Source organism: Lissotriton vulgaris, chromosome 1_1 (genome assembly GCF_964263255.1).
Source record: "Lissotriton vulgaris chromosome 1_1, aLisVul1.2, whole genome shotgun sequence".
NCBI lineage: Eukaryota > Metazoa > Chordata > Amphibia > Caudata > Salamandridae > Lissotriton > Lissotriton vulgaris.
Genome location: NC_141685.1, coordinates 1,546,013,662 through 1,546,031,655, shown reverse-complemented (window position 1 = coordinate 1,546,031,655; position 17,994 = coordinate 1,546,013,662). Strand labels below are relative to the sequence as shown.

Genomic DNA, 17,994 nt, shown 5'->3' with positions numbered 1-17,994 from the left:
AGTATTATTAAAATTATTTTGGTATTCTCATAATTAAATGTACTGTTTCAGGAATAAATTAGTACAGTTTTTATGTTCACACTTCCCTGCCTTTTCTTGATGGTTTTCTTTTGTAACCTTTGCATTTTCATTTCTAACTTTACATCTGCTGTTTTCCTTTTCTTTCGTTTTTAATTTGGAGAAAAAACTTCTTAAGAGAAAGGTAAGGAACAATGCATCCTGAAACTTGGACTCATTAATGACATCCAGTTAGGTTTAGGTGTGTTTATCCTTTCCGTAAATAGAAGTGCTTTCTTTTTCCAATATTCATTGCATGATTATTGCTTGAAGATTGAAAATTGAGCCCAATTTCTTTTTTGTTGCTTTGCCAATAGAATGAACAACTCAGACAGGATGTCAATGACTATCAGAGACAAATCGATTCCCAGCGAGAAACTCTCATATCACGCCGAGGTGGAGATGCCGACTATAGGGCCCAGTTGTCCAAAAAGAATTTGGAGCTTGTGCAGTATCTTGATGAAATTCAGGTCAGTACATTATGTTGCCAGTGTGGATTTAAAAAGACTTCAGTATGCGAGTGCAAGTTTTCAAATCTCATTGAATACGCAATTGTTTTATTACATGATAGAATCTTACTGAAGCTAATGAGAAGCTGGAACTTCAGAACCAGGAAATGACTAAGAACCTGGAAGAATCTGTTCAGGAAATGGAGAAGATGACCGATGAGTACAGCAGAATGAAACTTGTTGTGCAGCAAACGGATAATGTCATGGACCAATTACGAAAGGAAAAAGAACAATACAGACTTCAGGTAAACATTGGTTATCCATGCTTGTAATTTGGTCTCAAAGTTTGTCTACTGTATTTAATTCCCTGAGCAGAGCCATAGCTTAAGTGACTGGAGCAGTATCAGCTCATCAATTGCAGGAATGGGTATTTTGATTGCCTCCACTTCTAAAATAAAATAACTGCTCGGAAATATACTATTATCACCAACAGAAAAAAACACTCGGCTACGCAACAAGTATGTTGTAAATCATGACATTGTATTTAAAATACTCCCAACCTAATCTTGTTAACATTTACAAGATACTTTCTTTTGTAATGTGGACAGGCAAGCTTCATGAGTGAGAATTTATATTTGTACTAACTATATGTATGCCTGGCTAGTTATGAATTGTTCACCACAAGCGCATAAGAAATTCTTGTGTGTAGATGTGTAAATATCCCTTTTGATGCTCATGACGAGCTCAGCTCGTCATGATGCACAGTTGAGCTGTGCTGATGACGAGCTGAGCTCGTCATGACACCAGCAAAATGGCAATTTTCAGCACAGGGGGGGGAAAACGCCTAGCAGCCAAGGTGTTAAGAATGAATTTGATAAATGGCATGGGTCATTGTATTCAACCATCTTGGTTGTTGATCAGTAAACACCATGCATTGTATTGTATTGTATTGTAATTGCATTTATATATCGCTTACTACCCCTGACGAGGCGCCAAAGCGCTTTTTCGGCGAGTAGCACGCTACTCCGGGACCCATAGAGGATTAATGTTGAATAAGTATAGTGAAACATGCAAGTACATTTTAAGTGGTGAATAGGTTAGTCAGTTAATTGGATTTGAAATGATAGCAGAAGGATAGAGGAGGACAAAGGTTTGTATTTATATAGCGCTTGTTGGCGCACGCTATTCAGGAAGCCTACAAAGGAAGTGGTGAATTAATATGGTGAAATATGAAGTAATTTCAGTGGTGGATATTAGTCAGTTACTTGGAGTGAGAAGGATAGCGGAGGGATAAAAGGGGAAGAAAGATTTGCATTCATATAGCACTTGTAAATGTAGACGTATTTGTAAATGTAGACGTATTTGTAAAGCGCACTGATACCCCGGCGAGCAGTGTGTCCTGGCGCTGTACTCATACCGCTGGGGAACCCGTCCTGGCTTTTCCCCGTGAAATGTCCACTCCTGGGCATCCCCGGGGTGCAACCAGGCATCCCCAGCGCTGTAGGGGGCCGTTGTGGAGGCTAAGCAAGCTATTGCCCAGAGTTGCAGCGTGGGACCCATGATTAGAATAGGCACTGAGGCGAGAATATCCAGTCAGCGGAATTTATGAGCCAGAGACCCGCCGAGGCGGGAATCGAACCCTGGTCCCTGGCCAGAACTCTGCATCAAGGTCTGCCGCTCTAACCATTGAGCCACACTCCTCCACTTGTTACCCCTGATGGGTGTTGAAGCGCTTTTCTGGCGAGTAGCATGCCACTCCGGAACCCATAAAGGATTACTGTTGAAAATTTGTATAGTAAAAAAATATGAAGTCATTTGAGTAGTGGATATGTTATGGGAATTCTAGAACTCCATTCTATATCCCTCTGTCTAGCTGTGGTTATAGAAGAGTTTATGTTGGCTTAGTGCTGATATGTTATATTCCCATCTCTGCTCAGTGTAATGGCTGGTCCTAGTTGTGTGGGAAACACTGTCACCAACCAAATCCCTCAGACCACATGAACACACTTTTAGTGGCTTTTCCATGCTTTCCTTTCCATGCTCATACAATCCTCCGAGATGGGTTGGAGTGCACGTCCTCTCAATTCGACAACCCCACTGTTGTTGTTCCATTGTCTGTGGCATTGACAGGTTCAAATATATATCCCTACTCAATGTTTTTCAGTCTTTCGTTTCTCAAATCACAGGCAACTAGCAAAAGTTGTAATTTTGGCAGATTTTCATTTAGCTGTCTCCTTTTTTCATTTCTCAAAGACAGTTGTGCAATATTCCCAGTCAGTGTATCAACTGTGCACGTTCCGTGTCCAGAGGGTTGCCTTCCTATCAGAAATGCTGTTTCTAGAGAAACATTGTTCACAGAGAACTACGATTTCTGTGGAATTGTGTAAAACAGCAGCCATTAGTTGTAATTGGTAAACATTGAAACTACACACACTTTGAGGTCGTGGTGTTTTGGCAACTTTACCTTTGATCTAGCCATCATAGATTTCACGTTCTCTATAAATCAGAAGCATGGCTAGGAAACAAATCTGTCCTTGTTGTTTCATTTCTAACCCTTGTTTGAGACTGCTCTTGGCTTGCAAGGAGGATCTTACCCCTAAGAGGGTTAAAGCTGGATAGTTCTTACCTTGCACATCTAATGGCAAAGCCAGCGAGTTGATGGATGCTGCACTTAATCCGCTAAGGACTCTAATTGGGATTCTCCCTGTAATGAACAATAACAATTGTTTGCAAGTAGGGGACTAATTTCTAATTAAAACGTTGTATTTTCCTTCTGTGTCTGCAGTGAGTCTCATTGGTTTAATAATATTCATTACGCGCTTGCTAAGGAGGCAGACCACTGGACCAGAGTCCACAGAAGGTATCTAGGGTTTTTTCCCCATAAGGTGGACAGGGTCCCCAACAGAAGAAAGAGGGGTAGACAAAAATAAAAACAAGACGTCCTCCAAGGGCCCCCAAAACAATCCTCAGGGTAAGAATTAGTCCCAACCTGACCACAACAATTACCTCACTGTAATTTTCTTTCTTTTGTGTAGTACTGTTTACCGAGGTTCTGAAGAATTGCCATTTTGGCAGGAAACATGTCGACCTGACCAGAGGGTAGTAGTTAATATGCTCTGATAAATTCAGGGCATTTATCTCCCCTCCCACCTTTTTAATCAAGGGAGTCAACCACACGAATAAATTACATTGTGGACTGACCCACCTTTTTTAATTCACCTTTCACGCCACGACTACACTTCCCCGCCCTCTCACACGCATGCACCATATGGCCGGAACAAAAGATCTCCGATAAAGAGCCCCGGTCTCGGGAGCCCGTCAGACATTGCAGCGCCAGTCTGACGAGGAGCAGAACCATATGATGAAGCATGACACCTAGTTACCTGGGTGTGTGAGGGTTTTAGTTCCAACAAGGGGATTCCCCCCTTTTTCTAGTACACGCACTCTACCTTTTTTCACTCTTCCCGGGGAACTTTGTACCCTTTCTTGTTTTACTAGTTGTTGGACTCGTACACTGGACCCCGTTAAATATTGTCCTACTCCAGTCCCTCCTTTGTTCAAAAGTATATTCCTATTAAGCTGGTCAAGGCTTTGGTAAATGTGCTACTCAACTGCTTGCTATTCAGATTCAAGCAGGTAAATCTATGAAAGTTCCAATACTGGAGTAAGAAATAAGTGTCTTACCTGGAAACTTTCATAGATTCATATGCGACCCGCTCTCCTACCCGGGGAAGCTCACCTTTTGTCTGTTTCAGCCTATTAACTTCAGCACTAGTGCTAAAAAATCTGAGGCACTGAGGTTCTTTCCGGAGGGTGATTCATGCTGATTAGATAAGGCAAAGTTTGTTCTCTTTTTTTAATAATGACTATGATAGGTTAATAAACTAAGAGGCCTAGGCATTTTTCAGTCTTTACTTATCAGTCTACTGCTATACTACTACTACTAATTTAAGGTACAGTGGACTTCCATCATTACGGCGGAGAATGATTCAAGCATGTGAATCTATAAAAGCTTCCAATACTGGAAAACTATAGTTACAGGTAAGTAACTCCTTTCTTATCACCCATGATGCTTCCTTGTGGAGCTCTACTCTCATTCATGTGTCATTTTCCCAGAGCTCTCCATCGTGTACCCCTATTGCATCTTTATTGTGGAAGGAGGTAATATAAAGCAACTTGCTGCATGAGGCTATTGATAGTGGTTTTTGTTGTTGCCCTAAACAGAACTGTCTGCAATCTAGACCACATGACTCCCTGGTGATAATCACTTTGAGTATTGCCTCTGAAGCTCCCCTTGCCTGACTTGAATGCAGAACAGAATCAAATGAATACCTGTTATGTATATGATAGACGGATATAAAGGCTTGGTACTGGTTGGAAGGCCTCGTAGTCATTCCCTGGTATTCCTTCTATATGCTCTGTGCAGTTCTCAGACTGCTTCAACAATTCTCTGCCCCTGTGCCCTTCCACACCGTCAGCAGTCTTATGAGCGAGCTGCTTACCACAACCGCATCAGAGATGTTGGTTTGAGAAACCGGGCTGGATGCCGATCCTTTAGATTGCCAATGTATCTGCCAGTTACTGCCTCATTGCAACTTTTAGCAGTGTAGCAAGCCACACCAGTTGTTTTGCTCCTCGCATCCATCCGAGATCATGTATACTCCTGTCATGCAAAGATGCCCACTTCTGCCTGACGAGAACTCCTCCTAGAGCCTCTACCAGGCCCTGAGTTACTACAAAGATTTAAAGTGCCCGAACAACGGAGAGCATCCACTTTGGCTATGTTCTCATCCGATTCGGCTTTCTTTTGTTAATGAATTTGCCACCTCTAGCCTATCTATAAGGTCTGGTATAGCCAAGCGCTGGTGCTTGCTAGGATATACAAAAACAACAACGGTCCCAAGCAAGGAGACAGAGAATAGTAGGAAATAAATATAGACCCAGTCAGTTCTATATTGGTGATGACATTGCCAGCCGGACAGAGGTCTTCAAAGTTTATACTAAATTAGGAGTTATAACACAACGTAATACCTTCAACATTTCACTGGTGTGGGGCAGAAGCCTGTACCCAACCACATCAATACATAGACACAGACACAACATGAAAGGGCTTGCAAGGCAAGAGCAGCAGTTTCTGTAGAAATCCAATCATACAGAAAAATTCAGTAGGTACCATTACATAGCATTGCATAGAGATTCATTACACAAGTATATGGTACTTTAGGTCGACGGCGTTTCGGACCCACTACTAAATAATGGGGTCCATCATCAGGACAAAACAATAATTGCCTTTGAAAATAAGCCTCTTTTGCCTATGGAAGGAAGGGAAAGGGGGAACAGAAGTACATTTAGTTTTAACAGAAATACATATTATTATTCAATCATTTGGTGACAGTTGTGTAGTGGTTATAACCACTGATTTACTGATAACCGTGATTTACGATGTGGCGTACTAATCGACGTTAGCCTATATATTGAGGTGAAGGTTCACAAAAACGCGAGTGATATTTATAGTGAAGGGTTCACATGCGCGTGGCCGAGTGACAAGAAACACAAATTCTAATGATACTTGGCAGAAGGCATACAACTATAGTGCCGAATTTGTGAAGAGTCTGAACAGCAGTTCGTGAGTGAATTTTTTACATTGGACAGCATTTAGTTCAAGAGAACAGTGAGTAAATGTACCAGTGCCACATTTAGCCGGCGCAGTGAAGAAGGTGAAATTCAGAGATATCTTTTTCAAGAAATTGCACGAGCTCACCGCAGGGCGTATTGGTGAGGAGCTCACAGTGGAGCATGAAGCAATTCGGGGCCAGCGGAGCCGAGGTCTGGAGTGGATTGCCAGGGACTTAGCCAAGGGTAACTAGACAAAGGAAGGGTATACAATGGAATTATCTAGCATGGTTCAGCCTGGGCTGAGAAAGACAGATGGCTGCTGTGACCGGGAGCCCAAATAATTTCGGGGGGTGGTCACGTATTAATTTAATGCTTAAGGAAGGGCTCAGGAGGGGGAGAGCATGGTTGACTCGCTTACCGAGATATAATTTAATTTTCTTATGGTCTCGGGACCATGGGGCGGGAGCAAGCGTAGTGCCTTAGTTCCACTTGGTACCTGTATTAAACAAGGAACAGTTTCAGAAAACATGGGATTTGGCCAAGGGAAAGTTGATCCAGAAGTCAGGAGTTATGCTTACCGCAATCCGGATGGTGCCGGTAAGTGCCGAGTCGCGCTGGGGTCATGGAGCCAGGAGTGGCCTGTGAAAAATTAAGTTAAGCCCGTTAAAACAATCGGGCTTATGTTGGGAAATCAGGGCGGCGCGGGCATAGAGCAAGTGCGATCTTACCGGGTCAGTCGGCTGGATTCGAGTTCCTGGCTGTCGGTGTCATGTGACCGACACCATAATAACGAGAATGGCCATTGGAGCTGGCTGGGGGCATAAAAATAGAAGAGGGGCTAAAGGACATTAGCCATATTAGGAGTAATCCGAGTTTGTCGTTGTCATGTGACCGACAACTCGTTTATGGAAATAAACGAGGGGCTAAGTTAAAATAGCCATATTGAGCAGGCTAAGGAAAGTACTTGAATAGTATGTGATGTTGGCCATGGGCAAGGAAATAGAGATAGAAGACAGACATAAAGTGCAAAAAGTGCAGCCATGTGACAATTGTGACAATTAAAACAATTTGCAGAATCCATAAAATCAGGAAGGGGCATTTAGTATCATTTTTTGATGGACAGATATTTATCCCGTTGAGTTTCTTAGAGAGGAGTTCTTAAGGATACAGAGCAAAATTCAGATTAACGTGGTCCAGTCCTCTTGCTGGTTAAGTCCAGAGTTGAGACTGTCAGTCCTTATTATCAATTTTAGCTCTTCCTTGTTGAGCATGAGATTAAGGTCACCACCTCGGGGTGGTATTGTCACTTGATAGGAGTCACCACTTTTGATTCAGCAGTGTTCCTTGACAAACTCAAGCCAGTAAAAAGCATGTTTCACAGTCTGCGGCCATGCTCGCCTTGGCCATTACTGTAGTACGTACTTTAATTTCCTGGCAGCCTTGTCAGTTGATGACATTCTCTACTGCACCATATAAGCCTCCTTCACAGTAAAGAACGTGTGGGGACCCTTGGAAGCATCATCTTGAGAAGAAGTGACTTCAGCAGCTAAAGCAAGCGCACTTGCCTGATGTTCTACCCTGATTAGCCCTTCACAAAGTGTGGTCAGAATTTTAGGTACCTGTAATGATTCTATAGTTCTCTTACCTGCTTGTCGATTGTCTCAACTCCTGATTCAGTTTTTCTGTGTACTCCTTTGTGCTGTCAAATCTGTCTAAGACCTTCCTTGGGTCGCCATTCAGCCGACTAACATCTAATGCTAATGATCCACCTGTTCTCTAGGGCAGCATGTGTCAGTATGCTTAATTCTGTATCTGCACTCATGCACTTGTTCGGGGATTCATGTTGTCATTTGGTATCTTCTGGAGACTTCAAAGACTTTATTCACTGTTCCAGTGTAAGTTAAGACTGGAGTAAAGTTGCTGGATGCAGTCAGCAGAACACGTACCATTCAGGGAGAGGGATTGCCAGTCCAAGAGGACTATCAGCAGGCTGGTAACTGGGAACAAAGCTCTGCACTCTCAAACAACATCAGAGAACAGCCTCACTCCAAACAGACATCACTGATAAGAGAGAAGTGACACAATCTGAGGAGTGTATAAGGCACAGGTCTGAGGTCAGGAATAGAAAGTTCTGCTTAGCTGAATCAAGAGCTCAGGTGAATGTTTTGTTGTGTTTCACTCCTCCCCACTACCAACACGCATCATCCACAGGAAACCAACAGCCTGCACGTCTAGGTGGGGATGCAGCAAGTGCACTAAGCTAAGGCAGTGAGTCGTTTATGCATCATTCTTTTGTTTATCCACTTACTACTTCTAACCGAGTGCTCAATGCCAGCTACACCAGATTTAGACAGGTCACCAGGCCAAAAAGTACTCAACGAAGAAGTGTCCATCAGGTGCTCAAAACAGGGTGTGGGATCCTTCTCCCATCAAGCTCCAATTCTCTGCCCTCATTCAGGTAAAAATGGTAACCTTTTCTGTACCACAGTGCAGCAGGCATGTGTGGGCTGACCACCCTACTGTGAGCCATTGTGGGAAGAAGGTGTCTCCAATATGGTTGTTCAATAGGGCAGGGGAGTCATGCCACAATTTACAGATTAATAGTGCATGGCCTGGTGCGCAGACCATATTTTCAAGTGATTTATGCGTGGCCACGACGCCACTTTGCAGTTCCTTATTCAAGGACACAACCTTGTGTTATGTCTGGGTCAACTGAAGAAACTCATTCCTGAGACTCACTGTAGACCTGAGACTCACTGTAGACTTCGGCATCTCTGCATGTAGCACAAGTTCCAGCATACTGCAGTGCCTGACTGTATGCCTGTGGACTTCAGTGTGATTCTGGATTCTGTGGTCGATCATAGGCTAGTGAGAAGCTCAGAGAAACATGAGCTGCATCAGTGGAAGCTGGCCACACCTGCCTTCAAAGTTGAAATTGGAACATAAAGTATGACTTTTTATTCAGAAAACCAAAGTTTTGAATATTAGTGATTTCTTATAGAAAGGCCATTATAAGGGGTTAAAGCCTTTGTAAGGGACTTTCACCTAATGTGAGATGGTCTGTGTACTGGCTGAAGTAATTTACTCCAAGAAATGTAATGTTCTGATGATGGTTCCGTCGATTGAACACCATCTTCACTGCCTTCCTTTGGGACAGGGGACCCCACGTATTGCATTGAGTAAATGTTTCCAGTCCTTTTACTGTGGGGGAAGCCTAGCGGTGGACATAGTCATACTATTGTGCATCTCATCTATTGTCTATTAGTGACTGGTGGTATAGGATTCAGGGCGACCTGCCTATGAATCTGAGCGATGGGCAACAAGAGACATACATATCCTTTCTTACCTGTTTGGTGGTGGCAATATAAAGAGTCTACCCCAGTGACGAGGGTGGTGTTTAATTTGTGGTGCTCCTCCCTTCAACAGATTGGGTAGTGGAACAAATTGTTGGAATGGACGCCTCTTTGTCGCTGTAGCCAACTTTCTCAGGTAACCACACTGGAGGGTTTCTAGAAGTGGGACCTCATTGGAACTCCTACACTGGTTGATGCAATGAAGGGAACAGTCTTCAAGTCGTTCCAAACTACAAACAGAATATGAACTTCATTGTAGCCAGTTCCATAGGAATCTCAATCTACGCCATTCTCTGACCCCTTATTAGCAGACATTGTGGCTCTACTCGAATTCATTTAATTAGAGGGCAAAGTACTGATGGTTGACCTGGTGGGCCACAAGGTTGCACAGATATACCAAACATTCATGAATATTCCTGATTTGACCATCTCTGTACTTAATTGGGTCTGTATTATGTGTTCTAGTGATTGTGTATGTTCCTGTTCATTTATCACAGGTGCTTGAGCTAACTGAACATATCAAGGCTAAAAACGAGGAGGATGATCCAGTTATTGCAGCCGTTAACACAAAAGTGGAGGAGTGGAAGGTATAGAATTCGATTTAGTTTTTACTCTGATCTAATTCTTGTACAGAAAGTAATTGTAGTGTGTGTAAAACATATTTATATTTACATTAATATTTATTTTTCAGAGAATCTTGGTTTCCAAGGATGATGAAATTAATGAGTACCAACAGACTTTGCATGACCTGAGAGAAAAACTCAAAACTGCCCAACTTGATGCTGATAAAGGCAATGTTATGGCCCTTCACCAGGTAAACGTTGACATGTGATGTCTTTGGGTTGCTTGTACAATAGTCTATTATTCAATTCACTGTACTCAAAAAGAAAAAAAGGTAACAAACAAATGGAGAACAACACACATTTTAAATTATGCAGAGCTTACTGTTGGTGTGTTGCCTATTTCTAAGTGCTACAAATTTTGGAAGATAACCAAATAAACCTGATGGTCTGGTATGATCAAGTGCAGAAGACAATATTAGAACTTTGTTCTCATGGTTTCATAGTCCACAGTTGAGCAAACAGATCACATCTTATACTGAAGCCTTGAAATTTAGAAAACAGAATTTTGGAAGCATTATACTCAGCTTTGTGCTATGTTTCACGAGGTACTTTATGCTTATTTATTTTGAACTGTTTTTATTATCGTTTTAAACATTAGCATGCACAGGAGCAATTGAATCATATATGCAACAAGTTCGACATTATTACCAATATTTTCAGCATTAAAAAATACAGAGGTTACATTACAATAGTTTCTTGACTGGGACCTCTCCTCGCATCCCCCTCCTGGGTTAAGCTGAGTCCGCACTCGATACATCTTCTTGGAAAACCAAAGCGGCAATCGACAGACTATGGGTCTAATGTATAAGGACTTATATTGTCCTTCATCCTCAGCCATTTCTAGGTTGTAATATTTTAACCATGGTTGCCAAATATTCCTGAACTTTTTCGGGCACTCTCTGGCAGCATATACAGTTTTCTCTGCCCCCATATGTAGGTCCATGTTTGTTCGCTATTCTGTCATAGTGGACAACTCTGTACTACCCCCACTATCTGGCAATGTCACGCCTGGCCACTATGAGCACCAAATTACTCAATAGGAGTTTGTATCTAGGAATATCAATATCTGTGGGAATGCCTAGGAGGATGTATTTCGGATCTATAGGTATCTGTGTTTCCAATATAGTACTTACGGCCAGATTCATCAAAGTAAAATCGGCTCGCAAAGGGCCAGATTCTGAGAATCCGGCCCTTTGCGAGCGCTATTTTTGCATTTGGGATTTATCATCCCAAATGCAAAAATCGCAATTACAGAACTCGCTAAATTGCGAAGAATCGCATTTAAGGAATCTCAATTAGAGATTCTTTAAATGCTATTCATGAACCTTTTAAAAATTGCGAATTTGCAATATGGGGCCGCTGTTTACCGCGAAGTGTAACTTCGTGGTAAATAGGGAAAACTTAGAAAAATGCACTTTAGTGCATTTTTCTAAGTTGTATATTACACACACATGTCCTTTGGACATGTGTATGCGCAACACCTGTGTACATTTGCATTTCAGGGGTGCTACAGAGTGTCCTTTGGACACCCTGGCACCCTTGAAATCGCTTCCTTATTTGCGATTCGCTAATCGCTAATCGCAAATAAGGAATGACTCCCCATTCATTCCTATGGGCCTTGAATGAAATGGGAAAGCCATTCCTTATTTGCGATTAGCAATTAGCTAATCGCAAATAAGGAAGCAGTAGAAATCGCAAAATTAATTGCGATTTCTACATGCATCCCGTTTTGCGAGTCTTTAATAGCGATTCCTTAATATTCGCTATTAAGGACTCGCAAAAGAGGACAATGATCAATCTGGGGGTAAGTCCCTTAATTATTTGTGACCAGTATTTTTGTATTTGCTGGCAGTCCCACAGGGTATGTATGTAGGTACCTTGGTCTGTGCTGAAGGGCAGGCACCTGGGTGTTTCTGCCCTGCCCATTATGTGGAGTCGCACCCTATCATAGTACACTCGGTGCAATATCCTAAACTGTATTAATCTTAGACAAAGCTTGATTGCCACTTCTCTTGGGTGCATCAGCGCCGCCTCCCAATCTATGTCCTCGAGTGTATCTGTGGTTTCCTCCCATTTAGCTATAAGGGCTAATAATCTATCGGATATTGTTTATCACGGTTTTATATGTCCAGGAGACCGCCTTAGAGGATAGCTCTTCCTGTAGCAGACTCTCTTCTTGTGGTGCATATTCAGGGATATCCGTTATATCTGGTTTTGATAGTAAGTATTTGTATTGTTGTTTATTTGACAGTTGGTATTCTGCTTGGACCTCAGCAAAAGTAATTAAGTCCCCCTGTTAGACCTGGCACCATTGGTGTGGGTCTCCCTTCCATTTTTTGCTGTTGCCTCATGTATTTTTGCTGGTGTTAGATGCTTTGGGCACTATGCCACTGCTATTCAGTGCCACAGTGCAAGTGCTCCCTATTGTAAATTGATGTATTAATCAGTGGTTCCATGGTTGGCTATTCGGTTTACTTGTCAGACCCTAGTCTAGTGCACTGAGTGTGCCCAGGGCGTGTAAATCCAAATGCTGCTGGTGAGCCTGCAGCACTGGTTGTGCCACCCACAGAAGCAGCCTTCTAAAATGTGTCTAAGGTCTGCCATTGCAGAGCCTGCGTGCAGTCTGGTGCTGCCATGCTGACTGGGCAAGTGCACCCACTTGCCAGTCCCTAAACCTTTCCTTTTCTTCATATCAGTCACCCCTATGGTAGGCCCAAGGGCAGGGTGCATTGTAAGTATAAGGTGGGACAAGCCCTGGTGTGTGTGTGGCATGTCCTAATAGTGAATTCCAGCCATGTTCGTTTTTCACTATTGCAAGGCTACCTGGTCTCCATAGGCCAGAATGGGCTATTAGATTATTACATGTTTATAATCCTAACTGTCTCAGAGAACATGGTAGAAATTCGAGTTTAGTATGCCTGAACTGATGATGAAATTCATCTTTTAGTGAAGTTGGTTTTAACATTCTGTGTTTGCAAATACCACTTTTAGAAAGTAGGTATTTACTTGTCTAACCCTTCAAACCTGACTCTGCTAGGTTGTGTATTCCTTTGTCTGGTTTTGTGAGTGACAGGGCTAGGGGATTCCAAGAGACAGGCTGAGTCACCCAGTGGTGAATAGAGAGATCTGCATCTAGATGGGAGGGAGGAGTTGCACCTGAACCTTGTATAGGGCTGTGCCTGCCTTCCACAATGCTGGCTCCACCCCTTGGGGAGCGGCTGATGTCTCTGCCCTGCACACTAAAAGAAGAGAAGGAGTCCTGTAAACAAAGTGCTCCAGAACTGTACTTGCCTTCCACAATGCTGGCTCCACCTCCTGTAGGGCATCTGCTGTGCCTGCCCTGCACTGTGAAACGAAATTAGAAGTCTGGTAAACAGAGTGCTTCAGAACTGGTTTGGATTGGGCAAAGGCCCCTCTCCCCTCAGAGAACAAAGGATTTTGGGGTATACATATTGGGACCCTGATCCCAAGAAATTAGATCACTTTTGGGCTACTAGAAGAAACCTTTACTGAGGAGAGGAACCTGAAGAAACTGGGGAGGACTATTCCCAAGCTGAAGTGCTGCTTGGGGGATTGGCCTGCAGTGGTTGCCTTACTGCCAAAGGAAGGGGAAATGAACTTTGTGTACTTTGCTTTCAACTTGTGAAGGAACTCCAAGGGCTTGGAAAAGAGCTTGCCTCCTGCTGAAGTGTCAGGGACTACAGACTTCACCCCCAGCTCCCCAGAGTTCTTTTGGGAGTGCCTGCTGCTGTTTTGGGCCTTCCGGGGACCTGCGTGTCGCAAGGAGCAGGAAGAGCGACTCAATGAGAAGTGTGTCGCCGTCGCTGTTCCTCCTGTCATAACTCCAAAGGAGGGTGTCAATGCTGGAACTGTCGCACTGCACCGCACAGCATCGGAGAGAAGCGTGCTGCAACAAAGATGAAACGTTTCGCTGCTGCTGCCGTCGCAACTCCGAAGGAGGGTGTCGTCGCTGTAGCTGTCGCATTGCACCGCATCGAGAGAAGAGTCTCGCAAAGAGGTCGGAGCGTTAACTTGTCGCTGTGCCTGCCGTCGTAACTCTAAGGGAGAATGTCAACTGCAACTGAAGCACTGCACCTCATTGAAGTAGAGCGCCTCGCATCCCGGTGAAGCGCGTCGCCTTCGGAGCTGCTGCCATCGCATCGTGGATGTCGCCGCTGTAGTTGTCGCATCGTGCAGAAGCTTCACGCATCGTGGGAGAAGAGTGTCACAAGTGGATCTGCTGCCGTCGCATCGCGGAACAAGGGTGTCGCCGCTGCTGTCCACGCATCGAACCGAGAACTTCTCGCATCCCCGAGAAGCATGCCGCATCTTAACGTCTTTATTTTTTTGTACTTGAACTTTGCCGCATTTCTCTCGCTGCGACATTGCTTGTCGTGGAAGCGCAACGCAACCTAAGGTACTTTGACACAAAGTGTCGCATCTAAGAACTGAACTGAACTAAGCTCAATCTACCATCTTAAAGTAACAAGTATTGTGTATTTTTGTCGTTTATGGTCTTGTGGTAACTCTATATAAAGTATACTTATTTTTTATATAAAACCTGTGTGGTGTCAATTTGTAGTGTTGTCAGTGGGTTACTGTATGTGGTCACGAATGCTTAACACACAAAGCCTCTGAGATAAAGCCTGTCTGCTCGTGCCAAGCTACCAAGGGGGTGAGCAGGGGTTATTTTAGGAGTGTAATCCCCTTATCCTGACTAGAGGTGAGGGTCCCTATTTGTCACAAGTACCTACCTGTGCCAACTAGAGACCTTCAAATCTAACAACCCCTTTTTGATTATGTCACCTAGCGACGTAATTCCAACCATGTCCCAGCCCTTGAAGCCCTGCAGTTTCACCAGTTCTGGTAATCTCCTGTTGCCTTAGTTAATTTCTTGTCCCAATTCATCTGTTTTTCTGCTCCCTTCCAAGCTTCGAACACACTTTGCGTGGCAGGTAGGAGGCTTCTTAATCTAGCACCCCTATATAAATAATGACGATAGGAGGACTTCCGAACCTGGAATGGTCGCCTGGAGCGTGACACCATTCATTGATAACCAGTCGGGGATGCGACTGCTACTGTGGCCGGTGGGGGACCCCAGTTCCCACATTCCACTTCTCTCCCAGGAGGAAGGAGCTGAAACCCTGAATCGCGCATTAAAGCGCGCCAGAACACCTGCGCGCGGTACGCAACTGCTGCTGTGACCAGTGGGGGACTCCAGTGCCCACATTTCACTGCTCTCCCAGGAGGGAGGAGCTGAAACCCTGAATCGCGTATTAAAGCGTGCCAGAACACCCCCTTCAGTGTTTCATTTTGTTCTCCCATGGTGCTGGCTTCGACTCTGGATCTTCCGATCTTCTTGTGGACCTGAGGTACTGTGTCTGCTATCGAAACCTTCTGTTGGATTTCCTTTCCCTGGAGCTGCCCCCCTTGGCTTTGACTACTGCCTATTTCAAGGATACATATTATTGTGTGGGGGCCAGGAACTTGGGGGTTGTTAGTTCTGTTATCCTATGTCACTCTATGTTAATGTATTTAAAACATTTTATGTATCTAGGGATTGTATAGTGACCAGATAGAACCTACATTGATATCTGACTCCCTTTGTTTCAACACATATTTTGTTATATTTTGATTCATTGCCAAGTAGCAAATTCATCATCATAATTATTTTAGTAAAACATTCTCCTGGGTAATTAGGCCAAATGGGTAAAAGGAAAGGTCAGGAGAGGGTCAATGGCCCTGAAAATGCTATATTAAAAAAAGAAAAAATCCCCATGTACAGTCTGTTACAAGACCATGGATCGTATTGAACCAATCTTATCAGAGTGCCAGGAGATAGTTGATTTCCAACCAAATACTTCTACTACCGTAGAGGACTTGGTTGGTTGTATTCCATGTAGAGAGCCCGCTGCTGATCACGGTGTTGGGTTACCTGGCTCAGCTTTGTCCCCACCTCCCAAATTGTGAAGTCTAAGCACACCTTGGTTAAGACAATCCCACGTTTGTTTAATTCCAACCTGAAAGGAAAAAAAAAGGGATTGGTTAAGAATAAGCGGAAGGAGCCTGATTTGTTAGTAGATACACTCCAAGATGATTCTTGTGGGCCCTCCTCTATCCCCTATGTTGTCCAGGTAGATTGCCAAAACAGGTTTGATGTTCTAGAGGCTGATGACTTTGGGGCCAACAAGCCAAATCCCAGTGAAAGTAAAAGTGCCCATTCTAATGAACTGGCTGCATTAAGGATCTTTATTGAGTCACTGAAAGAAGAAGTGGTTGCTCTCAGAAGGGAGGTTGGGAGTCTTTCCCAGTAGGTCATTAATGGAAATGGGAGTGAAGCAAGTCATTTATCCCTTAAAAGTCCCATGGTAATGCAGTCTCTAGATAAAGACAGCGGCCCGAAGCATCACCAGTACAGGCAGGCCGAGAAACAACCTTTAGCCCCTCCGTTAAACTCCTCTCACCAATCCCGAGTGCCTGTGGTGTCATCCCTTTTAAACTCTAGAGAACTAAGACTACCAAAACATACTCTACAGTTAACCGTGGGGCACTAGGACCTAGATAGCCGGATAGAGGGAAGGCGACTTTGGATGAAGGTTACACACACAAGTCTTTTCGAGGAACTCCATATGGGATGGGGGTGGTAACGGATGGAGTGTACAGAAGGCCGGAGGACAAGGATAGCCATGATATAGTTTACCTTACAAATGTCCCAACATTTTTAGATAGAGGTTATGAGGACCACGATACCCTACTAAATAAGGTTATCCATTGGTTTAGGTCATCCCGCCATTGCTATTCCATTATAAGGGACGATATCAGATGTGTTAGTAGATTCAATATCCTGGGGGCTAAAAAGGATACAATCTCAGTTAGTTTTTTTGACAAAGCCATGGTATCTGAGCTCTTGTCAATTGATGCTCGTACTTTCCCTACCTAACATCTCTATCCAGATCAGGTGTCAATACTCACATGAAGAAGGAGCAATCCCGTATAGATTACACTCGGATGAACTGTGCTCCGGCCCAGATTGGACAAAAAGTAGTCGATGTTGACTACACAAGTTGATGTCTTGCTACCTGAACCCAGCCAGGATTCCTCTTCTCCCTCACCGAACCCCTCGTCATTAGCTAACTTAACACATAATGCAGAACCTTGTGCTTTGTTTGAAGCCACAACTGAAATGCATACCATCACCCAGAATATTTGTTCTACCGAATTAGGGTCTTCTCCATTAAGCCTCTCAGGATTGTAGTATGGAATGTGGCTGGGATCTCAAAATTACTATCTGATCCCAAATGGTGTACCTTTGTAGACTCTTTTGACACAATCCTGATGCAGGAAATTTGGAGCATATTTACCCCCCACTGAAGTGGCTACTCTGCCCTTACCATCGCTGTCACCAGGAAATTGCGGGCTGCCCTGCAGGATTTCTGCTGGATTGGGTAAAGAACGCATTAGGGATCAAGATCAAGAGACTTCCTATAGACTCTCAGGACATTTTGGCTTTTGAGTTGACCTTACCTAGTGGTTGGAAGGGTACATTTTTCAACATATATAACAGGGTAGACTCTACTGGGGAAACTGAGACTATTTGTATATTGGGCAATGCCCTAAAGTACTTAGACAACATCCCCACCATAGTGGCTGGTGATTTTAACTGTACTTTGAGTGCCTTGCCCTAACCGCCCGAGATCTGACAGAGGAGTGGGATAGGGACTGGTCAATCCTGCCGCTAAATTTACCCAAGGTCAAATGGACGAAGAGGGGTGGCCAGTTTCTTGCATTACCAAACCAGCACGACTTACGAGCAACAAATGGGAGAACTAGATCAGACCCAAAGGGGCCCACAAATATAATAGACCAAACCACACTAGTAGAATAGATTATTGTTTA

At 43.8% G+C, this 17,994-nt stretch overlaps 1 protein-coding gene across 1 annotated transcript in view; it reads left to right on the top strand.

Annotated features, from left to right (window-relative positions):
* Positions 1 to 17,994, top strand: part of CEP290 (centrosomal protein 290) — a 1,386,965-nt gene that overhangs the window by 155,009 nt on the left and 1,213,962 nt on the right. Inside the window, exons 8-11 of the mRNA XM_086918001.1 lie at positions 375 to 527; positions 629 to 811; positions 9,973 to 10,062; positions 10,167 to 10,289. Of these exons, the coding sequence (XP_086774127.1) occupies positions 375 to 527; positions 629 to 811; positions 9,973 to 10,062; positions 10,167 to 10,289 (549 nt within the window). The remainder of the gene's footprint in view (positions 1 to 374; positions 528 to 628; positions 812 to 9,972; positions 10,063 to 10,166; positions 10,290 to 17,994) is intronic.